Source organism: Cyanistes caeruleus, chromosome 3 (genome assembly GCF_971803275.1).
Source record: "Cyanistes caeruleus chromosome 3, bCyaCae1.hap1.1, whole genome shotgun sequence".
Taxonomy (NCBI): domain Eukaryota; kingdom Metazoa; phylum Chordata; class Aves; order Passeriformes; family Paridae; genus Cyanistes; species Cyanistes caeruleus.
In genome coordinates, this window is record NC_141703.1 from 113,773,303 (window position 1) to 113,798,772 (window position 25,470).

General features: G+C 48.4%; 2 protein-coding genes and 1 long non-coding RNA gene across 6 annotated transcripts in view; 1 reads left to right on the forward strand and 2 right to left on the reverse strand.

Moving 5' to 3' along the window:
- The window catches only part of HUNK (hormonally up-regulated Neu-associated kinase), a 43,997-nt gene extending 41,672 nt beyond the window's left edge, over positions 1-2,325 (reverse strand). The window contains exon 1 of the mRNA XM_086883677.1: positions 2,025-2,325. Within this exon, the coding sequence (XP_086739803.1) occupies positions 2,025-2,273 (249 nt within the window). The 5' untranslated portion in view covers positions 2,274-2,325. The remainder of the gene's footprint in view (positions 1-2,024) is intronic.
- A 7,844-nt stretch (positions 2,326-10,169) lies between these two features.
- LOC147654471 (uncharacterized) lies at positions 10,170-14,273 on the reverse strand. Its single transcript, XR_015285262.1, has 2 exons — positions 13,360-14,273; positions 10,170-12,958 (listed from the first exon to the last, which is right to left on the reverse strand). It is a non-coding gene; the product is annotated as an uncharacterized LOC147654471 (long non-coding RNA).
- Positions 13,476-25,470, forward strand: part of SCAF4 (SR-related CTD associated factor 4) — a 38,611-nt gene continuing 26,616 nt past the window's right edge. The window contains exons 1-4 of one of the 4 annotated variants that reach the window (XM_086883680.1): positions 13,476-13,612; positions 22,860-22,943; positions 23,522-23,566; positions 24,039-24,200. In XM_086883680.1, coding sequence (XP_086739806.1) covers positions 22,872-22,943; positions 23,522-23,566; positions 24,039-24,200 — 279 coding nt within the window. In that variant the 5' untranslated portion in view covers positions 13,476-13,612; positions 22,860-22,871. Of the gene's footprint in view, positions 13,613-14,326; positions 14,546-22,859; positions 22,944-23,521; positions 23,567-24,038; positions 24,201-25,470 lie in introns of those variants that run through there. The other 3 variants (XM_086883678.1, XM_086883679.1, XM_086883681.1) reach the window with 3 other exon arrangements.

Below are 25,470 nucleotides of genomic sequence, written 5' to 3' on the forward strand. Positions count from 1 at the left end.
ACTCGCTGAGTTTCTCCTTGTCACTTTGTCACAGCGTGTGCTATTCAAGACACAGAGGGAAAAAAAAACCCGAATCAAGCAGCAGACCTGGGAGCTGAGACAGAGGGGTGTGTGGTGGATCTTTTTTATTTTTTTCCCCTCTTAACAGACTGAGATAAATGTAGCAAACCCAAAATGTGGAGGTGGGGAGGACGTGTGTGTGCATGTGCCTTTTATCAACTGCAGGATCATTGGATGTTTCTGTTACCAAGGAGAAGCACACGCTTGGTAACAGAGGAGAGCAACATTTATTTATTTTATTTTGCATTCCTATATGATAATATTCACAAACCTTCTCATTTTTCACATGATGAGGTTCTCAGAGCCCTATATTAAATCTCGCCCCGTGACAAATTGATTGGAATGAAGAAATAACTACCCGAGAGTGCAAGAATGCAATCATCACCAGCGGCACGTTTGCGGTGCCGCTGGAGCTGGAGGGAATTACACCGCACACAGCCCCACTGCTCCGGGGAGGCTTCAGCACCAGCACCCTGCCGGGGAGGGAACCCTCTGCTTCCCTGATACAGGAGAGGCACCAGTCCGACAGCTCACAGAATCCCAGGGGCATTCAGGCTGGAAAAGAACTCGGAGATCACAGAGTCCCAGCTGTGCCCGATGCCCCCAGCCCAGGGCACCGAGTGTCACCTCCACTCCTTCCCTGGACACCTCCAGGGACGGGCACTCAAAACCTCTCTGCCACAGTGTAAAACCCCTTTCCATGAGGAAATTCCTACTGATGTCCAACCTGAGCCTCTCCTGGCCCAGCCTGAGGCCATTCCCTCTCCTCTTGTCCCTGTTCCCCCCCGGCTGTCCCCTCCTGTGCAGAGCCAGAAGGTCCCCCCCGAGCCTCCTTTTCTCCAGGATAAACAACCCCAGCTCCCTCAGCTGCTGCTCACAGCACTTAGAAGTTGTGTGGATGAGCAAGAGCAGCGCAACTCTTTGCTGGGGACTCGTCCTTGCTCGGTTTAGTGGCCAGCCAAGCCCCTGCTGCTCTGGGTAACGCCGTGACCTGTCCGAAGTGATGGGTAAGAGCCTCCGCCCAAGGGCTCTGCATAAAAACCAAAAATCACAGACCCTGCACGGACTTTACCAACCAACCAACCTGGGGAAGAACCAGCCGGGGCGCATCTCCACCAGCAAAGACATTTGCCGGGTGTTGTACCAACAACTTGAGACGGCCGGACTGTGCCCCCTCCCGCAGCATCTCCAGCTGCGCGACAAGTACCAGTGTGGAGCCACTCGTGATATGTCGCGACTGGACTGCGCACAGGGACGGCTCCCCAGAAACACGATTGTCGCCAAAAACCCCGCTTTTCTCACCAGAAAAAGTGAGCAAACAAACGGAGCGGGGGGCGGGGGGGGGAAGATGAAAAAAAAAAAAAATTAAAGTAAGAAAAAAAGACAGGTCAAGGCAGCTGAAGTAGTGCAAGAGGAAGGGGGAAAGCTCGGCGGGCACGGGAGGAGCGCCCGGCGGAGCCGAGGGAAGTTGGGGATGACGCCCAGGGGGCTCCTCCATCCTCCCGAGGGGCTCCTCCATCCTCCCGGGGGGCTCCTCCATCCTCCCGGGGAGCTCCTCCATCCTCCAGGGGGGCTCCTCCATCCTCCCGGGGGGCTCCTCCATCCTCCCGGGGGGCTCCTCCATCCTCCCGGGGGGCTCCTCCATCCTCCCGGGGAGCTCCTCCATCCTCCAGGGGGGCTCCTCCATCCTCCCGGGGAGCTCCTCCATCCTCCAGGGGGGCTCCTCCATCCTCCGGGGGGCTCCTCCACATCGGGAGGGGCTTCTCCATCCCCCGGGGGGCTCATCCTCCCAGCCGGAGGAGCTACTCCATCCTTAGGGGGGGGGGGTCTCCTCCATCCTCCCGGGGGCTCCTCCATCCTGCCGGGGAGCTCATCCTCCCGGCCGGCAGGGACTCAGCACACCCGCTCACCAGCCAGCCTCCCGTTTTCCCCCCGTTTTGCCCCGGGGGTGGGGGGCTCGCTACCTTCTCTCCGGTGAGCACATGCAGCCCCTCGCGGACCTTGGCGAAGGATCCCTCTCCCAGCTTCCTGCCGATCAGGTAGTTGCCGACCCTCTTGGTGTGCTGGAAGTCGCGGAGCCGCTCCCGGGGCGCGGCGGCGCTGAGCCAGGCGGCCAGGAAGGATCCGCCGTCCGCCGCCGCCCGCCGCGCCTCCCCGCCCGCCGCCACGGCCGCCGGCTCGCCCAGGAGCCCGTCTCCCGCTGCCGCCGGCATGCCCGCCTCTGCTCCGCTCTGCCCGGCCCTGCCCGGCTCTGCCGTGCCCGGCTCTGCCCCCGGGCCGCTCGGGGAAGTTGCTGCGGGCAGCGCTGCAGCGGCGGGGCGGAGCGGGGCGGGCGGGGGCCGGCGCTGGGGCGAGCCCAAGTGCCCCGGGCTGCCGCCCCTCCTCGGAGCCGGCGCCTCCCCCCTGTCCCTCCTCCCGCTCCAGCCTCACGGGGCGGGGGGAGCGGGCTCGTTCCAATTTGCGGTAATTCCATCCGCTCGCACGCGGCGGGAGCGGCTGCCGTGCAGAGCCGGCGGCCCGGGGCTTTGTCCCCCCCCCGGCATCCCAGCGCATCCCTCTCCCGGGAATCGAGCCGCTCCCCTCGCTCTGCGTGTGGCTCCGCTTCGCTGCCGCCCGGGAGCGCCTTTTGTGTCGCTTTTCCCCAGCCGCGTGTCGGAAAGGCGCGATGGCCACCGCAGCTCCGGCGGCTCCGTCCCGCTCCCTCCCCGCTTCTTCCACCGCCGCCGCTCCATCTTATCCCCGCCGGAGCTCGGGGTCCCGGCCCAGCTGCCCCCGTCCCCCGCCGGGAGCGACGGGCGCCCATCGGCTGCGGGCCGGGCCCTTGGCACCGCCGCGTCCCCTCCGAGCCTCCGCAGCCGGCGGGGACGGAGAGGGAGGGAGTGAGTGAGTGAGTGAGTGAGTGAGTGAGTGAGTGAGTGAGTGAGTGAGTGAGTGAGTGAGGGAGGGAGGGAGGGAGTGAGTGAGTGAGTGAGTGAGTGAGTGAGTGAGTGAGTGAGTGAGTGAGGGAGTGAGTGAGTGAGTGCACTGCCATTGTCACCGTGCAGCCCCTCCCGGCCCGCCGGGAAACCGGAGCGAGGAGGGCAGCGGTGCAAGAGGAGACAGAGCCGGCAGAACCTCCCCGCTCGGAGTTTGCGATGGTCGGCGATGCCCTGCCCTGCTCTTTGTGTCTGTGCTGCTGGCCACCTTCCACTCGTGCTGAGGGAGACCTGATGGAGCAGTTAATTCGTTGAAATACCTCACAAGGATCTTAACCTCTAACCCACCTGTAGTTGTACTAGCCAGAAAGTCAGGAAGATTTGTCTTCAAGCATAACGCACGTTTTTAAGTTTTGCCTGCGTGCTTGTGTTATGGAGTACTTTGAAAGGAACCACGTGCACCCTAACAGATGTGAGTTGTGTCAGCAAAATGTGCCCTCCTGTTGAGGGGCAGCTGTACCTGGCACCAGCCAACCTAGAGCTCCCATCCCATCCCATCCCATCCCATCCCATCCCATCCCATCCCATCCCATCCCATCCCATCCCATCCCATCCCAAATGTAAATCTGATTTTGCTTCACACTGCTGTCCATTTAACTTGGATTTTTGTCTTGACTGGCCACATTCCACCATCTGAATCTCTCCAAAACACGTTCCCAGTGGCTAAATACATTCTTGGGGCCAGGAACCCTGGAACTGGCTCTACACCACCATGCTCCATTGAAATATATGTTTTCAGATGAAATTTCAAACAAAACAGAAATCCAGTGCTGTCCCAGGAGGCAGGAACTGGAGAAGTGAAAGCTTCATAGCCCATAAATAATAGTTTGGATTGAAAATCTCCTCTCATTGCATGCCCTGGGTACATTTACAAGCGTTGCAGCACACAGCCACCTAAAGCAAGAATCTGCACGTCCTCTGTCCCCACGCTGTCCTGGGAGTGGTTTGGTGCCTTGTGGGACGCTGTGGGGACACAGGATCACACTCCAGTGCCTGAACTGATGGCAGCTGGGGTGCACTTGGGCAGGACACGTCCAGGAGAGAGCTTCACTGATGTTTCCTCAGTCAAAGCCAGGGTGGGAAGGCACCAGGATTGTCCCTGTGTTCGCAGGGAAGGTGACCAAGCCCTTGCACAGGTGAGGACAGTGGCAGGCAGGATGATTCCCAGGTCTGTGTCACAGTTTCTCTGGTCAGCATGACAAATGTGAGGGTTTTAACAACATTGCTGCATGGGAACAAAGGAAAAAATGGGGAGGAAAAGCTGTACTGCAGACAGTTACATTGGAAGACTGAAAAGTACAGCTTGCTTCCCAGTTGGGAAGAGGCTCCATCCTGTCTTATTTAAATACATGGCTGTGCTAAGAGGGTGTGGAGCCAGACTCTTTCCCTGCCTAAAGGAATATCCCTTCAGAGAGACTGGCAGGCAGAGCTGGGTGCCTTTGTTTGGGCTCCACTAACAGAAACATGGCTTAGCCACTTCGGGGATTAAACAGATGTTAATGGTGTGTTTTCCAGTCAAACACCTGAAAATCAGCCTCTTTTAAAAATAAAACTGGTGAGAAATGCCCATTGCAGCAAACAGGAGGAGAGTTCTGAAAGAACCCAGTGAATTTTTTTTATTTTAATTGCCTCAACTCCAGGACTTAATGAGTTGACAGTATCCTTTTACCAGGCGAGACCGCTGCCTTCTCACGATTCCCATCCTGTCCAGCTGTGCCCATCAGGGTGCAGTCTGGATGAAAAGGGGATCAAAGGCTGCATTCATTTCTGTCCATGCTTTAATTTAAATCTAACTCCAGTGTGCTTTATTTTGAGTTGCAGACTTTCTAGGTAATGACATTTTCTGATTAACTGTTGAAATTACTAATGAATTAAAGGCACTAGTCTGTCTTCAGGTTGCAAAAGCTGTAATAACAAGCTACTAAAAATAATACAGAGCTTGATTTATACCCACCAAAGCAAAGAAATTCAGAGCTACCCTGACAGTATTGTCCTTTGCCATCCCCAGCCATTTAAAATACTGCAGTAAAAAGGATTATTAGGTTGTGGACTGGGAGTTTTACAGCCACGAGGGAGGCTGGGCTCAATCCCCAGCGAATCCTTACTGTGAACTCATAATTGTGCTGCAGGAGGGCACCGAGTACATTCTGTCCTGGTCAAATTAAAGGTGGTAATTCAACATTTCCCTGCCACATCAGCAGGCCTCTTGCAGCCAGTGGTTAACTGCTGACTTCAGTCAGGTCACAGGAGATACCCTGACTTAGAGCTGATAGGCTAAAAAAAAAACCATCTCAGGCTGTTATTGCTTATGTTTTCCTGGGTATCTCATCCTGCTGTAAAATAATTGGGGATTTTTGCAGAGTTTGGGTTGAACTGTTTAATTTTGTAATATTTGGGGTTCAGCTATTACGGATTAGAAGAGTTTAAATTAATTTAAAGGAGATTTTTTTTGAAGTGAGAATATATTCTTAGATAATTTTTAAGGGGTTTATGGTGTTTGAACCCCCGAGTGCAGGCAGAGGAGAGCCTGTGTTTGCTGGCACTGCCACAGTAACAGGAAGGAGCCAAAACAGGGACAGCAGTGGAGAAGAGAACCCTCTCCATATGCCAGGGATGGTCAGGATGAGCTGAAGACGTTGTGACTTCTGTGCCTGGCTCCTGCAGATGCCACTCAGCTGACAGGGATAGGGGCCTTCCTAAACCCAGGATGGAGAATGAATGTATTTCACTTTTCCATTGTTGCAGGATCCTGCACCTGAGCATTCTGCTTAAAACTTGTCTTTGGACATATGTTGTCCTTAAAAATATTCAGAATATAGTTATATATACATGAATGTATATGTATGCAAATTTACCTGAGTAAGCACTGAACTATTTGATGACTTTTACAGAAATGTGTTGGCAGTGAGGTGACCTGGGACTCCAAAAGTCCTGCTAGACCTGTGCTCACAGAAAAATCTCCAGTTTGCTCTCTGCAGCTTCTGTCCTGCAGTTCTCCAACACATAAACCAAGGCATTTTGGAGGTATCAAAAAGCAAATGGAATTTAATATCAAAGTGGCAAGCAGGGGGTCGCTGTTTTGGTGCTGTTATTCTTTTTCACATTCCATTAATTAAGCAGTTCAATTTCTGAATCTCAGTTAAACTGCTGTGAAGCATTGCTTGCCGCGCACACTGTTGTGTAATTTAAGACCTTGGGTTTAAGTTTCATTTACGTGTAAGAGAACACAAGAGGCTTGTATGGGAAATGCTCTGTATTTTCAAATAGCTTTTAGGAATCAGTGATGGATGAGATGTGAAGAACAAGGAGAGCGGACCGTTGTGAATCCCTGGATTTAGTGTATCCTGCAGGAAGAGGGGTGAGGTGTGGGGAATGCTGACAGAGCCCCTGCAGTGGCCTCCTCGGGTCAGCCCTGGTGCTCTGAGGGCCATTTCAGTGCATGATGAGGATGGAGATGGGGTTGAAATAAAGCTTTACACCCCAGGAGGGACTGCTGCTGGTCCAAACCCTCCTGCCAGTGCCATACCACAGTGAATTTGGAACCAAGATGCCCTCAGAATGTTGTATCTCCTCACTCTCCTCCTTTTTCTTTGCAACAGGTCAGAAAATATCCTCAGAGCACAGTCCAGGACTGGCTGTGTGCTTGCATCTGTAGTAAGAGGTGTTTTTTGCAGTCAAAGAAAGGCAGATATTCAAATGCTTCCTTGCAAGAAATATTCCAAACACCTTGTTAAAATGTGACCAGAGCAGCGACTCCCTCCTGAGCAAAGACCTCTGTGTTTTGTTTAAGCATGAGAGAATTTTGGATGGCTGAATGAACTGCTGGAAAGCAGCAAAAAAACCACCAGACTAAAAAAATCTTGAAATGAATGCAGTCTTGTACCAAGCTATGAAAATTCATCTCGGTGCTTTGCAGCCGAAAACTTTCATTTCCCAAGCGTTTTCCTTTGTGTCCAGGACAGACTTGCTGCATGATGATTGCAAGGCTCATTTACAAACCACAGTTACCTTGCTGCACTCAGGTCTCTGGATGCACCTTCCTGAGCTATGGAAACCACATCAAAGGCTCAGGGCTGGCAAACCCAGTTACGGAGTGTGCAATTATTTACAGGTGAATACTCTGGCGTATGTTCAGGACCTGAAACATTTCTGAAGTGATACGAGCTTAAAATAAATAGATTCAATTTTAAATTAGGAATCCCTGGGAGTGTGGGGAGGGCCTGGCACGGAGTGCCCAGAGAAGCTGTGGATGCCCAGTCCCTGGAAGTGTCCAAGGCCAGGTTGGATGGGGTTTGGAGCAGTGTAGGGTAGTGGAAGGTGTCCCTGCCCTTGGCATTTTTCCATAGATATTCCAATCAACAGGTATTTCAGCTTAAGGCCAGGCTTCCAGGTTTTTCCTTGGCATGCTTAAAAGAATGGCTAACTTGGCTGAATCCAAAGAAAGAAACGTGTTTCTTTGTTACATTGCAATCCTTTCTGTCACCTGCACCGGTTCCATGTACAAATTCAGTGATGGTTTATTCCTGAGTGTGTGACATGTGCCAGTCTGCTGTCACAGAGGCACTTGGGATGCACTTCCCTTGCAGGATCAATGAAGGGATGGCCTGGCAGAGATCACTTGCTCACTCAAGCATGAAGAACCACCAAAATCTGAGGGGTTTATTTAACTCAACAAACTTATTTGTTGCAAAACGCCCGGAGGGTGAAATGAAATGGCTTTGTTTAGTTTGTTGAACAGCCTGGACAGACAGCCGTGGTTTAAAAACCAACTACATCCCAGGCCACTGTTCATCCCACACAGACTCCCATGGGATGAGTTATCCCTGCCAGAGGCCAGGAGAACATCTGAGCATGCAGATGGGCCCCGGGGTCAGTGGATGTGGCTGCAGGAGGCCACTGGGAGAAGAAAATTCCTGAGCTGAGGATGTTTCGAGGGGAAAGCAGAGCTTACACTCTCCAGATGTTCCCTTTCAGGGCGTGTCAGCAAAAGCTCTCTGGCTGCTCTCAGCTGTCAAGATAGTGCTCAGAGGAGGGGAAGAGCAAATTCCTGGGGCAGCCGGGGGTCGAGCTGCCCTGTCTCGCTGCTCCAAAGCGGGGGGCCTTGGGTTCACAGCATCAGAACCGACACGGGAGCCCAGCCCTGGAAAGAAACACGGGATGCACTGGCTGTGCACTTCATGAGGAAACACCGCTGCTTTGCTTTTCCTTCCCAAAGCCTGGGGACACAGCCTCCCTCCCACAGCTCCTCTGCATCCCACCGTGTTCCAGCCCAGCCACACATCCCCCTCAAATCCCTGCTCCTGGCTCGGGCGCAGCTCCTCCAGAGGCTGCTCTCAATTCCCTCCCCATGCCCCCCTGGGATCCCTGGCCCAAGCCAGCCTATCTCAACAATGCTTGCTGTATGGTCAGAGGGAGCTTTGCTCCTATTTAGTTCTTGTTTCTCTGCAGGTTATTTTGCCTTTCTCACTTTTTTTCCAGTCTCAGGAGAGTTATCCACAAGATCAAGCCCCCTATGACATTGGTTCAAGGAACACAAAGCAGGAGGAGCTCTGGCACCATTTCCCATGACTCCAACTTCCCCCTTCAACGCAAAAGAAAAAAAAAAATGTTGGTGAAATAGTATTTCCCATGAGATTGGGCTGCTCTTTCTCTTACTGGTGCCCTGAGTACAGAGATGGGCTTTTTGCCCCCAGCTTTCACCATGGCTGCTGCTGCAAACACTTGGGCTCTGATCCCAGGGATTCCAGGGGGATAATTGCTTCAAACACTCAGGGGGAGAGAGGCTCCAGTCAACTCATCCTTGTAAATCCTCCAGTGGAAAACTGGAATACAATTCCTGAATGATCCCCAAATAAAAATTTTGAGTATTTTACTGACAGGCTTTCTAGAAAAAAAAAGAAGGGAAAAAAAACCCCAACCCTACAGATAAAAATACACTTCTGGGTTTGCATATTTACATGGTTACAGAATCACTCACAGACGTGTTTGAGAATCAGGTTGATTATTACAAAACCCAGTGGGTTATTCATTCCTGCACCTGCTTCTGTAGCAAGCACATTCTCCCTTGAATCAGCACTGATCCACCTGGCTGATGAACACGAAGTACCGTGAAATATTTGGCAGGGAAGAGGAATTACTCATGAAGACTGGCTTTGACAGCACTTTCAGACCCTGCTACTCCCTGTCTGCTCCAAAGTGGCCAAAAGAGATAACGTGACTCAGGCACTGGGCAGGCCTTCCTGCCTATCCAAAATAACATCTTAGTCCATGGCCTAAGGGAAAGCAAGAAGAAAAAGGATTTTTCTTCTTTTCCCTTAAGAAAAGGAGAAGAAGAAAAAAGGCTGCTAAATGATCCAAGTATCATGCACTCCTGCAACCTCAGCTGGAAAACTGCACCTCCACGAGTCAAGGAGTTGGTAAACAGAAGAAAATTCATAAAGGTGCTCTGAGAGTGAAAAAAGATTTAAATAAGAAACTTTCCAGTGGAGCAACTTGGTCCTTTTAAGCCCAGCAAAGGGAGGGGGCTCCTGCTCCCAGTCTGTGTGCCTGAGTACGAACCCAGGCTTGCAGACAAGGCTATAATGAGATCCAGGGCTTGGGAGCTGAATCCAGACAAATTCAGGCTATAAAACAAGACACATATTTTTAACAGTGAGGGTAATTAACCAGCACAGCAACCCAGTGAGGCATTATGGCAAAGTCTCCTTCTTTGGAAATCTTTAAATCAAACTCAGATGTGTTTTCTGGGAGCTGCTGTACTCCAGGCAGGAAGGAGCCTGGTGCTGGGTGTCAGGCAGGAAGGTGGCCTGGAGGACCCAGCTGGCAGGACAAACCAGCAACTCCAGTTATTCCTCTGGAACCAAGCAGATCCTCCAGGGAGAATCAAGAGAAAACTCTGCCTTCAGAACTGGGAGCTGCTGGAACAGAGAGAGTGGGAAGGTCCAGCAAAGCATACAGGGAGAGGCACTGACTTATTTTCTGTCAGCTGATAGAGTTTGGTCAGCCCTCACGAGCTCGTCCAGAGCTTTTCCCAGCTCTATCTGCTCATCTCAGAGTGTTTTATCTCCTGCCAAAGCCAGCTTCAGTTGTCCTGCAAGGTGATTGAAGGAGTAGGCACACAAAAATAAAGCATGATTTTTAAAATCAGTCCATTTTTGTAGAAGTTTATTTTTAGAAGTAACCCTGGTAACATCACAGGATGATTTTTATATATGAGCATTACAACTGAAATATTTGGACAATCAATAGCCAAGGTTTCATCCAATCAAGTGACCAATAACAACATAGATAAATTAGTCACCCCCTTACCAGATTAAGGCCTTGTTTCCCCAAAACACAAAAACATGCACAAAAAGCATAATTACATGAGCTTCATCTTCTGAATATTCTAAATGAAATGCTAACAGACCTCAGGGTCACTCAAAGCAGAAAACACATCTTCCCAGCCCATGCCAAATGTGCCTCATTGCCAGTTGGTTGCTTTCCAAATAGTGTAATATCAAAAATACAGAAAAGCTCTAAGAATCTTCCCAAAATGTTGGCAGTAATTACTTCTGAAGTATGTCCCAATCCCTACATTGAGTAAAATATCTAAATAAAAGATTGTATTTACAAGCATGTGTATTCAACATTAATGTATTTCCAGATGTACTTGTATACTTACAGCAAGGTAATTTTCCTAGAATCCTCTCTAGGCTTACCCATATTTTTCTAATATGTCCCATATTTGTGGATATAGAGGAATTACAGGAAAACAGAACACAGAAATGCATGTATTGGGGGAAAAAACACAAACCTTTGCAATGTATGTTTCTCATCACACAAAAATCCCCAGGCATGTAAATAAGTGAAAAAATAATCCAACTGAAAACAAAAAATCCTTGTGCTGTGAAAGAGGCAGGTACTAAATTGCCACTGATAATCAGCCATGAGCCTTGCAGAGGAGCAGGAGAACCTGGAGAAACGCTGCTCTCTTTGTGACAGGAAATGGAACATTAAAATCTGGGAAAAGCCAAGTGGTTTTGCTGCTTCCAGGAGATGTGGCACTCGATTCCTTCAAACACCCCCCTTTTTGCAGTACTCCAGTGTTTTGGAGGAGCACACGAACCAACAAACCCATCCCACACCTTGTTTCCTTTCTTCAAGGAAGAGAAGATCCTCACATGCACAGGAATGTTTATTTTGGCAGGGTTTGTTTTACTAATTATTTATGTTTGAAATTATGGGATTTCTACCTTGCAAAAACCAAACTAAACCAAACCAACCAAACAAACCCAAAAACCCAACCACAACCAAAATCCAACTGCTTTCCCTTCCCAGACTCCAGTGTTCACACCTCACAATGCCCAGGAGCCCTTTGGATTGTTTAGGTACCTAACATTAGGGACATTCTTTCCAGGACCTGAAGGAAACCTGCAAGAGGGGTGGAGAGGGGCTGGGGACAAGGGCCTGGAGGGACAGGACAAGGGGAATGACTTCCTATTGCCAGAGGGAAGGTTTAGGTTGGATTCTGGGAAGAAATCCTTCTCTGTGCACAGGTTTCCCAGAGAAGCTGTGGCTGCCCCTGGACCCCTGGAAGTGCCAAAGGCCAGGTTGGATGGGGCTTGGAACAGCCTGGGATGGTGGAAGGTGTCCCTGCCCGTGGCAGGAATGGGAGTGGATGGGCTTTAAAGGTCCTTTCCCACCCAGGCCATTCTACAATTTGGCTGGAGTTTGATACGGTTTAATTCAGTCCCGAATCACAAAAATGATCATCCTCTGCAAGAATCCTTCTGCACACAAAGTAGAAAACAATCTGCTTAGCGGCCATGGTGCAGTCTGTGTGTGTGTGGGTGTGTTTATATATATATATATACATGTGTGTGTGTGTGTATAATGATGTTTTTACTAAGAAAATGAAACAGGTTTTTGTGTTCTCACACTTGGTTTTCTGGCTGAAAAGAACGCCGGCTGGGGAATTTTGGATGCAGGCAGGGCTGACTGCTTTTGTTGAGAGCAAAGCAAAAGGTCTGAAAGTGAATTCTGAAAATAAACCAGGGATAAAAACTGGTGTTGGGGAAATGGCTGTGGGCAGCGGCAGGTGAAAGGGACGGGAGGTCACAGGGGCAGTGACTGTGGGCACAGTGCATTGACACCTCAGCAAACCCCTGATCAAAGGCTTATTCAAGGAGCAGCCCAGACAAAGCATTTAAGTTCCTTCCCTGATTTCCATGGGCCCTGTGATCTGCACAGGATCGCACTGCCAGCCTGGGGGAACAGCCCAGGGAGCTGCTGCCACTTTCCATCCTCCTCGCACAGCCTCTCACATGCGACTTCAGAGCTCCATCCCTTCCCCTCCAGAGGAGATGGGTTCAGGAGAATGGTCCTGATGTTTGGCAAAGTTTTACCAGGATAGAAAGGTTCTCATTGGGGTGGCTTGTCACAAGTGGGCTGTGCTGGAGAACAGAACAACACAGACTCCATGGAGGATATAAACACTATAACTTGGGGAGGAAGGGCAAGTAGAAGTACAAAAAAAAAAAAACAACCCAGAGATGATAAAGCCTTTTTCGGTGGAAAATAATCTTTGGACCAGACCTCAACATCTCAGAGCAAAGTGCTGGAAACTGCCTTTAGATGATTCTTGCTTTAAAAACAAACAACCCCCCGCCAACACCCAGGAATTTTGTTTGATGACAGGGACACGTCAGATCCTTAGTACTGAGCATGGAAACAGAGTTCTTTTGTGAAGCGACAAGTTCCTGGACTTTGTTCTTGAATCTGCGCCCCTCATGCGCTACGAGATCAAAGTGATTTTTTATCCTGTGAATTCGCACTGGCCCAAGATGTTTGCTGCCACTCCTCACACACAGTTTCAGGGAGAGCAAGTTGCGTTTCCCCGCTTTCCCCCTCTTAGCGCGGACATCAGGGCCATCTCCTGGCCGCTGCAGGCACCGGCGGAGCAGCAGTAAATGAAAAAAAAAAAACCAGCTTTGAAATCTAAGGTGTGAAGCCTGTCAGGAATTATTTGCTGCCCAATACCCGGGAAGATTAATGGAAGCCACAAGTTTGGATTTGATCAGTGCTTCTCCAGAGTACCAAGGAAAACTCTTATCCACTTTGACCTAAGGATTGTGTCTTGCACAGCATTTCTTTCTCCTGCCTCAAATACAATCCAACTAGATTTTTTTTTTAACAAGCGTATTGCAAATCCAAAAATGCTTACAAGTTAATTAGTGACACATTCCTTGTCAGGTTTAACTACTTGGTGTTTACATCCCATAGAAAAGCACTGATAGGACCCAGAATTTTACTGTACCCAGTGCCCCAATTTTATTGTACTCACCGAACTGCCCTAAACCCCTTCTTCTGAACCGAGTCCAGCCGAACCGAGCCGGGTTCAACCGAACCGAGCCGAGCCGAGCCGAACCGAGCTCAGCCGAACTGAAATTCTGCTGAACTATTTCCCGATGTGTAAAGTGACAAAGACTCTGCTGAATTCCAGCACACGGGCAAGAACAGCAGCAAAAGCTCCAAGTGAGGTTAATTTACCCCTTGGAAGGGACCAACATCACAAAAGGCAAGGACACGGACAGTAGGTAGGTAATATTATTAATTGTTTTCTTCCACCGCTCCTTGGGGGCTTGCTTTAAAAAAACATTACTGACACCTTGGACGTGTCCCACAGCATTCCCAAACTTCAAACCTCTGGGATTGAACAGTGATTCCAAAACATTCCGGTGGCAAGCGCTCCGTCCCGGGAGCTGCTCTGGGTGCTCTCGTGGCCGTTAATTAGCGCGAGTGCTGTCGCTGCCTAATGAACTCCTGCCCGCCCCCGCTCTCCCGTTCCTGTCCGTGCGGTGGCCGGGCCGCCCGTGGGACGCGGCAGCAGGAAAACCCCGAGCTGGGCGCCTTTAACGTGAGGCGGCCCCGCTTTCCCTCGCGGCGCCTCGGCCCGGCCCGCGCCGCCCTCAGGGAGCCGAGCCGAGCCGAGCCGAGCTCCGGGGAGCGCAGAGGGCGGCTCCGAGCTCCCCCGAACCGAGCCGAGCGTGGCCGCACCACAACAGCTACGGCCTGCTCTGAGGGGCCGAACCGCAGCTCCTGTGGGGCGTGCCGGGACAGCGATGCCCTCCCAAGGGCTAGGGCAGTGTCGGTGACAGAGACGGCGGCTGAGGGCACTGACGTTACCGCCGCCGCCATTCTTTCCACTCCCCCGGCCGCGGGGGTGGCGCTAACATGGCGCTGGCGCGCGCGCCGAGCAGTCACGTGGTGTCGCCATCCCCGCTGCCCAACCTCTCGCGTGGGCCGGGAGGAGGCCCGGCCGATCCCGGCGTGCACCGCGCCCCCCCGCCTCCCCCCGCCCGTCGCGCGGTCGGCCCGGGCCGCGCGCTGCCCGCGAGCCCCGCCATGGCCGCCGCCATCATGGCCGCGCCCTGAGGGCACCGACCGGCCCTGCCGCGCCGCCCGCCGCCTTCCCGCCGCCTCCCGCCGCCAGCGCCGACATGGAGGCCGTGAACGCCTTCAACCAAGAGGTGGGAGCCGGGGGGCGGGCGGCGAAGCGCGGGCCGCGGCGCGGGGGGGGGACACACGGCGGCCGCCATCGCGTCCCCCAGCTCCCCGCGCTTCCGGCCGGGCCCGACCCCGCCGCCTGCGGCCTGCGCGGGGAGCGCCGGCCCGGGCCTGCCGCCGGGCAGAGAGCGGTGCTCCGGGGGAAAATGGAGGCGAGCGCGGCCTGGCCGTTGAGCGGCCGCTCCGCGAGGCCCCGCGCGGGCCGGGCCTTCCCGGGGGGAGGCGTTGAAGGGAGCTTTGGGCGTCCCCGCCAGCCTCTGACCTCTCTCTGATCCCCTCGGTTTCCTCTTGCAGCGCCCGAGAGCGGTGTCCCGGGATCCCGGGCCGGCTCCCTGTTGGCAGGGGCTCCCAGGCGGGCTCGCTGTCACGCGGCGCCCCGGCCGTGTGTGTTGTTCGGGAGCCGGGGAAGCCGCGTTTCGGGGCCGGCGTTTCCCGGTAGTTGCTCGGCGGGACAGCCGCGGTGCGAGGCGGCGGCACGGGCAGAGGCTGCAGAGGGAGGGAGAGCTGGCAGAGGGCTCATCCCTGTACGGGAACGGCGCCTGGGATGGGACTCAGGGATCGATCCCAGTTCAGGGGACAGGACAGGCTGGAAAGCGCTTACTCGCTTTTCGTACCGCACAGAAGGTCCCTCCCTGTCTTCTTCTGGTTTTTGGTTTGTTTTTTTTTTTATTTCTTAGCCAAGAGGAGTTGGAAGCAAAGCGGACCGTGGTTGTTTTTTACATAATATATGGGAAATCAGTTTCTGCTGTATAAAGTTTTTGAAGTTTTTGACATGTGACTACAGTGTGATTATTAATTATTGTTAGTTATACTTCCGCCTCAGCTGGACAGTGTGGCTTTGCAGACCCTCCATGGACAGAAAATCCCTTAAAGCAGAGGCAGAGCCTGTTCCCAGATTCGTGTTGGCGGCTGGGTGTCTGTGCCTGCCTGTTGAACAGAAGCAGAAGAAATGGCAGCTGCTCCCGTGTGATGGACTCAGGCTGTGTAAGGCTCACTCTCTGCAAGGGCTTGTCTTACACACACCTGAAAATGCCCGCATCTGTACCAAAACAGTGCCAGTGCAAAAGAAAAAGTGGATAGCATGTAGCTTCTGTTAATGGTTAGTTTATTTGCCAGTGTTTCGGGGGGTTTGTGCAGCTCTGAACCAGTGGGATGTCAGGGTGCAAAGCCATCTTCCCCAAAAAATTCAAACAGCACACGTGTGCCATTTTCAGTGTTGATGGAAAGAGGGAGCAGCAATATTCTTAGTTACCTGCCTCAATATGAGCAGTGGGCCTGGCAGAGCACTGCTGCCTGACAAACCTGAATGGGGCAGACAGTGCCCAGTGCCTGTCAAACAATAACCCCACTGCTTGTGCTGAATGGTGACTGCAGAGCAAAAGTGGTGTTTCTGGGGATCCCGTGACTAATCTGTGCCTTGGAAACGGGCATGTTTGGATCTGTACCTCTTCCTCTCCCATGTAAGAATGGTGGGATGTTTTGCTTCACTGCTGTAAGAAATACTGAGTGGGATCCTGATGTGTGGCTGCTGGAAGAGCAAAGCCCCGGGTTTCAGTTGGATCTCAGTTCTGGGGGAGAGAGCTGTACTTGCTAAAATCCCTGTTCTGCAGTCTTTTGTACGCCTGAGTGCTTCTGTAGAGCTACTGGTGTGTAAAGCAGCACATGAATAACTTCATGGGCTGTGTGGTTCCTGCCCTGTTTCCTCTCAGGAGCTGTGTTTGTGGTGGTGTGCAGGGCATAAAGTCCAGTTCTCGGACTGATCCCTTTTCCGCCTGGAGCTGTGCAAATGAAATGCGAGGAGGGTCAGATTCACGGGCAGGGATTGTTCGCGTCTGGGCTTTCTCAGGGAGAGAGCAGTTGTACCAAAGGCCTGGGTGCTGTTCCCAGAGTGGTGGGGATACCCTGGGACAGCTGGGTTGTGAGGCCTTCAGGGGTGCCACTCCCAGGTCGCTGAAGAGTTAATTCTTTTCTGAGGAGGGGAACAACTTCAGCGGTGGGGATGGGGTGGCTACAGAATACCCTACAGGTCCAGAATTCCTGCACTTGCTGGCTGTACAGGGCCACTGCAACCAGGAAATTGTGGTTCTACCATGGCAACTCCAACTGCTTGGGGTTTGGTGCTGAACTTGCCATGTGTGCTGGAGATGGTTCCCTACTGACTTTGCTTCCCTGGAGGTGGCACCTGCCAGCTCTTTGCCTCTCTGCCTGAAGGAGGAGATGGCACTTACTCCATCAGGTGGTCCTGTCATTTGGGTTTTTTGGGTGGGCTTGCTGTTTGCAGCAATTTCTCGGATGATGGGAGCCCAAGTTCAAAGCGTGGATGTAAATCTGCTGTCCTCTAAGCTGTGGGGTTGGTGTCTCCCTGGGAGGGAGAGAAGTGAGTTTGGCTCTGGCAAAGGGTGGGAACTCCTGGGTTGCATAATTCCATTGTGTTGGAATTGTGGTGCCATTCCCAGTCCTGTTCTTTGGACCTGTATTTTGAATGCAACTTTGCCAATAAACGTCCTCTTCCAAGTCCTCTCGTTTCTGCAGGAGCAAGCAGGGGTTTTGTATTGGCTGCTTTTCTCTATCCAGCTGTAGTTTGAGCAGGTGCTGTCAGCTGAGTAGGTGGGATTTGACAGGTCTGTAGTGGAGTGTGTTTTCTCTGAGGAGTTTACTTTCACGAGCTAGAAGTGCTGTTAGGTGTATGTGTTATGTTACACTAATGGTACAGTATAAATAAATCACAAAAGGTAACTGGATAATGGGACAGAACTTTTTATGGTTTTAAGAAAACAAGCAAACATTTTTCTTTAAAAAGAAAAAAAATTAAAAATCACACTCCCAAAACTGAAGCAAACAAAAACCTCCCACTGAACCCACACATCTGCAATATAAATCCTTGAGGTTTTTAATTTAGGGGATGTCTGTCCTTTTCTTTAATCTGGAAAATTTGAGGCATGGTTTACTGGTTATAATGGTTAGAAATAAAGATTTTTTAAATTTTTTTTCCACAATCTTGCTGCTGGAAGTAAAATAAGGTCAGCTTTCTTGTTTTGTAATCTTTTATTTGTGTTGAGTAATGCATATCATTCACTTAGTCCTGTGTCTCAGTAGTTAATGTGTACCCCTGAAACAATTGATACCCGACCTAAACGTGCCTAGAGACAAATAAATAAGAGGTCCTGGGGCTGTTTATTTAAAGATGGAGCTGTGCATTCCTTCTTTGCTGTTTGCCCATCCTTAGGGCACTGGACAGCTGAAGTTTAGATCCCGTGTGGCTGTTTTCTGCCAATGGCAAGGCTTCATTTTGCCCGTTCTGTGGCAACCTTCCCCTCCATCCTGAGGAGCTATAAATAGAGGTTAGCAGGATATCCTTCCCAGTAGTTCTCCAGCAGTTACTGGAGCTCAGGATCCCCAGTGAGTCTCCATGTGCACGGAAAAGGAGAAGGACATGACTATCAGCATCTGGCTCGAGTCTCTTGCCTCTGCCCTGAACTTGTTTCCAGGTATATTGGAAGCTGGGACATTCTGGTAGAGATTCCTGGTAAGAGAAGTAGAGAGACAAGTGGCTTTCCAGGAGATGTGCTGGCCAAAAGAGCCCTGCACTGATCCTGAAAGCTGTGTTTCCAAAGCACATGAGTAGAAAACAAAACTCTATTCTGTGCACTTGCATGATGTCATTTTCATATGAGTATCTTTTGTGAAGATGTTTCTCCCCAGTGATTCTGGATTTGTGAATGGTCTTTCTAGGCCACAGAGGTAGCTTAGTTGATGAAGTGCTATTGAGCTTCATTGCATGGAGGTCATATCTGGTCAAATTCAAATCTCACTTTATTTTCCAAAGAGTGCAGCCTGACAGCTCTGGATGTTATAGTGGTCTCCTACCTTCAGCAGCACCTAATACTTGCTGTGCTTCACAGCTGCTGGTCAAGCTTTTAAAACTTGCATTGATCCTCTGAGAGACAGCTTAGCAACAGATTCTTCTCCTTCCCTTAAGGAAGAACGAGGACCTGAAGAGGAAAAGCAGCAGTGACTTTTATAGGGGATGTATAGAGCTGACAGAATTCCTTTTAGAGGTCTGGTCATGCATTACAATAAAGGTGTTCTGTTAACAAAATAGTGCAATATCTGTGCTTGTTGGTCATGTCCTCCAGGATCCTTTTGTTTCTGTCAGGAACAAGCAACTGCAGTTATGTCTGTAAGTCACTGGGGGTTGGCTGGATCAGGTGGTTTCTGAATGCATTAGTGTGAAAAACAGAGTTCACTCTTCAGAATTTTTAAAAGTTTGGTAATGGACAGTGTCCAGCACAGGGGTGTTTCTGGCCATCAGCCAAAGAACACACCGGTAGATCAAGACAGTGTTATCTATATACTGTTACATTACTGAGGTCTATACATATTTATGTGTTTCATACATTATTCAAACATTCTTGGGAGTTTTGGATGTTGCAGAAGCTCTTTTGTTTGGCCTTACATGATGACTTATCTGCATGACATCCTGTAGATCAGGTCAATATATTTTATTCCTTCATCCTGTTGGTTCGCACTTCCCTGAAAACGAGGAGTTAACAAGTTCTTCTCCAACTCTGGTTTGTGTCACTGTTATCACTTGGAGAGGTCGGTCAGCAGATGCAGGAAAAACAACATAATTGCTTCACACCTCTCCCCTAGTTACATAGAAGCATTTTAACATTTGGTGTTTTGCTAAGGCTGGCAATACAATACATTTATCACACCACTGTTTCTGTAAGCTGTACGGTGCATACGTGGCTATAATACATTCATCACACGACTATTTCTGTGAGCTATAGGGTGCAAAGCTCATAGATTGTGTTACACTAATGAGCAGCTAAAAGGAGTCACAAATTGTACTGGATCCAAATCCTTCTGGTCAATAACAACATGTGAAGGCTAATACAGAAATGCTAAAGGCAGTATCGTGTTGTTATTTTTAACTATTAATAAAATGCATTCCAAAAGACAGTGAGTTGATGTAGAGTACTGCCTGTGCATGGAGCCTGGTTGGGGAAGGGTTGTTGGACACCTAAGGCATGTTGGAATGGTTGAGAGCGTGTTAGACTGCTCTGGAAATTGGAGAAGGGGAGGTTGAAGGAGGTGTCCTGACAATGACCTGGGTGCTTGATATCCACTAATCACTAACCACTGTCTGTTTCAGTAGCTCGTGCTCCTCTCTGTGCAGCTGCTGTGCTCTGGGGTTTGTTTAGTCAGTATATAAAATGGGCTCGTGGCTCTTTATTTGTAAATAAAGACACCTTTTTATGGCACAGACACTTGAGCAAGAGGGCAAAGCCAAGGAAGCCAGTTCAAGTCCTAAAAGGTGCTTTTACTGTGTTATCTCACACCTAAAACAGATAGACTTAAGATCATACATCAAACTGGGTAAATTTTAAAATAGCAGTTCTCCCCTTTACTTCAAACCCCACTGGTTCTCAGGTTTCCACGTAAACTAAACCATCAAAGGGTATTAATTATAGAATGAGAGAAATTAATGATTTGCTGCTCAAAAGACTGAGGAGTGAAGGCCATCAGTGCCTTGTGCCATTCCCTGCCCCTCTGCAGGGGCTCCTGGGCTGGAGCAGGGGCACAGTGGGAGCTGGAAGGTCTCTGTTCAGCCCTCCCCATGTGGAGCTCCTGTACTTCACACTCAGTTTGTATCTGGGGACAGTCACTCTGTGCTTCCCTTTTGCTGTACTACCATGATTTAATAGCCATTATTAGCCTGAAATTGAGCAGGTGAGTTTTCTGCCTTTTACATCCCTGGCTTTATAGATACTTTACTGTGTACTTCCATCCTGCTGGGAGAAGCACCCAGAAATATTCTTAAATCCTTACTTTGTATTGTGGCTTGAGTTTTATACTCTTGAATACCTCTACTTCTTTTGTATCAACATCCTGTAAACATGCAGTCAGGGGCCGTAAAGCAGAAAGTAATTTCTAGCAGGTCACAGCATTCCAGGCACAGGCTCCTGTTGTGAGGCAGGACTTTGGAAACCTCTCAAGCAATAAAATTTTCTTTGTCTTTGTTACATACATCACTTTTTTATTTTTTTTTGTAAATTGAGTGTGTTTTTCTGGCAAAGTTGTTCCTTGAGCTGATTATGTCATCCTTTGAGAAACTGGATTTATTATTGTGAAACAGCCCTCTAAAAATAGTGGTCGGGTGACTTTTGTATGCTGGGAAACGTGTGTGGAAGAAGATCCAGGTGTATTTGAATTAATGTAACAGGAAGTACCTGGGTGTCTTCTGAGCAGCTCCCCTTTCCAACAGGGAGAAGCCACAAGGAACTAGAAAGGGAGTTTAGCTGTACCCATCTCTAAAACACAGTGTTGACACATGTAACTGATACTGAGAATTACATAAAAATTGGCTATAAATAGTTATTTGGTGTTCTAAGATCTTAGGTAATTTTAGAAAAGGAGCAAAATTCTGAGGTAAAATTCCAAGAGATGATTTGGGGGGATGAAAGGAGCAGGATGGACGAATGGATGGATGGATATGTAAGGAGAGAGAGAGAGATAGATAGATAGATATGCACACTCATGTATATGTGCCTTTGTTCTCCCTAGCATTTTATTTGTCCTTGGGTTTGGTTTTTTTCCTGTGTTTCCCCCAGTTGCAATGCCCTGCTTGGGATACTTTTAAGACACTTCTTTTTATTTTTTTCACTGCACTCATTTCTTGTCACCTTGGGCCCTGCTCTAAGCTCTCCCAATTTTCTTGGGGTCTCTCTTCGTGTTCCTGAAATACAAATGCCAAAGTGGTGCTTCCACACCAGCTCCTTTGTTCTTTTTCTGTGGGACTGGATCCCTTCCCGGAGAACCAGTTGCTTCTTCGTGGGTAAAGGAGGGGATATGGAGTGCCTGTTGTAACGCTGGTTCTTTTTCTTCCTCCTCCATTTCACTTTTTGAGCCTTCTGGTGGTTTGTTTGTGGGTGTTGAGGTTTGGATTTTCTTTCCCCCCCTTTCATTATCTCTTAAAACAGATTTTCCTGAGTTTTAATAATAGCACTGGCTTTGTTCATCCAGAGTCTCTGCACTTACTCTAAAGCACTTAAGTCTAAATTGAAAACAAGATATTTTTTTTTTAAAAAAAAACCACATCAGCTCACAGACCCTTCTCTCCTTCTGTCTTTTATCTGGCAGTTTTTATTTGTCCATACTGTGATTTCTCAGCAAGCAGCGAAGTTTGCTGAAGTATCTCTTACAGCTGAAATGGCTTTAAAACCCCAATGTTCTGGCACAAGAACTTGCATTTTGTAGGGATGAATAATGAAAAGTCATGGTCTTGTGTTGGTGCTGGAAAAGGGATGTGGTGTGGCTACCACTGTCTGGAAGGACAGTTTTCCTATCTCCTGGAACAGAAATCAAATTAAGAAAGCAAATACCTTATTTCCTAGTCTTGGTGTTTTCTAGGTCTAAGGCTTCCTTTAGTGTAGCTGAACACGCTGTTAGAACTTCCCTTGTCTTTGAGTGTGTGGCAAATTTTTTCATCTCCTTCACTGATTTTTTTTTTAACCCTGAACTGAGGCAGTGGATAAATATGTTTAAATTGATCATTTCACCAGTATCTTGGAGCTTTAAATTAATTAATAAAATAAGAGACAAAGTTTTAAATGACATCTTACTTTCCATTACATGGACAAATGAAGACACTTCGATTTTCTTACTTTGCTTTGTGGTGAATGATTGATGACATTTTTTACTCATATTCAAGGGCTCAATTTTTTCTTTGTGATAAAGAGAAAAATGGAGTTATTTTGCACAAACCAATTTATTCTGTGATTTGTGAGGAAGATTTAAAGGTAAAAACAATTATGTGTCTATGCTCAGCTTTCTGTGCCCATCTCTATGTGCAGTTCTGTTTTCCCTCAGTTTCTGAAACATGGAGCTAATGCTTATTTCCAGTTATGGCCAATGTCACCTATAAAGATGACACATAACTTCTGTATCCTCCATATAAACCTCTATAAACTTCATATAATATCTATAACTTCTGCAAACGTTCTCCTTGAGGAGTGCACCTTTCCCCTGGGAGCCATTTGGAGGGTGAGGCAGCCAGATCTGCAGAAGAGTTGGAGCAGTTCTTTCTAGCAATAACCTGGTAAATGCCGGTTTCTGGTGGGTTTGTAAAACAGCCAGTCCTCCCAGGGCCAGCCAGCAGCATGGCCATACTCAGTGTGGGATGGCAGTAATCAAGTCACCCACCTGAAATGTTGTTTTTGCTTAATTGCTCAACTTCAGAATACATTTTTAATGTTTGTTTTCTCTGTTTAGCTCTTCTCGCTGATGGAGATGAAACCTCCAATTTCCCGAGCCAAGATGATTCTCATCACAAAAGCTGCCATTAAAGCTATTAAGGTAAAGTACAACAAAACAAAGGTGAAACTGTAACAGCAGCAATGTTTTATTATTTCACTTGTAAGTAAATACTCAGGATTTGCCAATCTCAGCTTCGGGGATGGTTTATTCTAGCTGCTGTTAAGGCTGTTGTCTAGAAACAAGTGGGTGGTGAATATCATCCCTTGGTTTTGGACTAGAAGCAAAATGCCAGCTTGGTTTTTTTGAGCTGTTGCTTTTTAATGCTACACCCACTAGAGTGTTGTGATTTTTGTGTAATAAAACTAAATATTGCAGGATGCAACCGCACCTTAACATGTGAAACCAGTGTGGATTACAGAGACAGTAAATCCAGAAAGCTTTCACTCATACTTGACAAGCAATGTGCCTTGTGTGCACACTGACACACTTCTGACTTGGATCTGGGTTTTCCCCATGGAATATTTTCCTCAATTGGGGAACATCCTGCTTTTTAGAATGTGACTGCAATGTTCTATAGCCTTTCTGAAATGCTAATAAGCACAAGGAGTTAAAATGCTTCTAAAATGATGTGCCACTGCCAAGGAGATGATAAATTAATGGATATATTTATTTTCCAGCTTTACAAGCATGTTGTCCAGATTGTGGAGAAGTTTATCAAAAAGGTAAAAAGTAAAAAAAAATTAATTTCTTGATAAAGTTATCTGCATGCTTTGCTAGACATCGGTAACAATACTAGTAAATAACCAGAAAGGCTTCTGTTACTTAGGTTTTGAGGGAGGAAATCCTGGTTTGTTAGGATTTCACATTTTGGTATTACTTTGTCTATATAAGCTCCACATTGTAGTTTTCCATAATACATTGAGGAGGGGAGGGAAGAAGTAAATTGTGAGATTTCCCATCTTCCCTACACAGCAGCTGGGGAGGAACCTGGAGGTGCTGAACTGCAAATTAATTGTCACTAAGACAGTGCATATTTCCAGAGAATGCAGTGTTCCTGCTTGCCTGGGCATGAAGAGCAAGAGGCTGGGATGCAGGGCTGTGTTTGAGCCCCAGAGCAGGTTTGCTGTGAGGCTCTGAGGGGGATGTCACCTTGTGGAGTCCCTGCCTGACGCAGAATCTCTGTGCTGTTTGCAGTGCAAGCCGGAGTACAAAGTCCCAGGCTTGTACGTCATCGACTCCATCGTTCGGCAGTCTCGGCACCAGTTCGGAACAGACAAAGATGTTTTTGGGCCAAGGTTCTCTAAGAACATTACTGCCACATTCCAGTATTTGTATCTGTGTCCATCTGAAGACAAGGTAGGACCGGCACTTGGAGTGTTGCTGTGCATTGGTGGGATGCTGCCTTGGTGCTTGCACTCCTGTAGCAGGGATTTGGGGATTCTCTCTGACCATTATAGTGACTGTTGCTGAGAAGGATTATCAAAGGTGGCAGTTAAATGCAAAGTCAAGTTAAAAGATGTATTTTGCCTAACCTCATTGGTTTTGTTTTGCCTATGCAGACACTTCAGCAGTGTGTGTTAAATGTGCCAAAAGTTCTTCTTGAGGCTCCTTCAGCACTTCCTTTGGAAGGCAGAGTCTGCAACAACGAGAAAGTTCAGGAGAAGCTCTGGTTTTGTGGGCAGCAACTGTTCTGCTCAGAAATGTTTTCTAAGAAAATCATCATGTTGATTTCTTCAGTCTTTTCCAATCCCATACTTGAGTTTTGTTGGTGCTCTCCACTGTCAGGGCTGGTCTAGAGCCTCATTTTTCTTAGTTCTGCTGTACTTTTTAGTTGAACAGAGGCTCAGAAAGTGAATTCCTGATGGTCCAGAGAAAATGGTTTTTGTGACCTCTGTCAGTACAGTTTTGAGACTCCCAAGTTCAGTGTGTTTTAGAAGTTGCCAGCTGGTTTCCGGAAAATCACCTACTCCCTTTCTCTTTGTAAGAGTGAAATACTCCTTTTCTACCTGACTTCCTCCCTAACTCTCTAAGTAAGCTTTTGAAAGGCTTGGATGCTCTATAGTTTTCTAATGTGCAACATTCAGACCTTCAGGCATTGAATCTGATATTTGGGAGCTCCTGGGTTGATAGCCTGTGAAACAGACCAGTCCCTTCTTTCTGTTTCTGCATTACCATTTTGTTCATCTGAATGAATGAGACTGTCCATCTCCTTCATGAAACTACTTGATATTGGGAATGTTATTATTTAAAACACACTTCTTTTAATGGATTTCTTGTTCCTAAACAAAAGAAAAAAACAAACCCAACCCCGATCTGCAGATACACAACAACTGTGGGTGATATCTGAAGAGGATGCTACATTTATTATTTTAAACAGCCTTTCTGTAAAATTAATATGTGACTTAAAATGAGAGTATTACATTTGCCCATTTTTTTGCCTTTGTATAAATTTCAAGTTTTCTGGAGAGATAGAATACCCAAAGTAAAAAAAGTGCTGCTGTTTTAAAGTTAACTGTTTTTCAGACCAAAATGTTACTTAAAAATAGACATTTCAGGTTTCTCTGTAACTGACGTTATTTTAGCAAACATTTTGTAAAATTCTTTAATTGCCTAGTTAGAGGTGGGT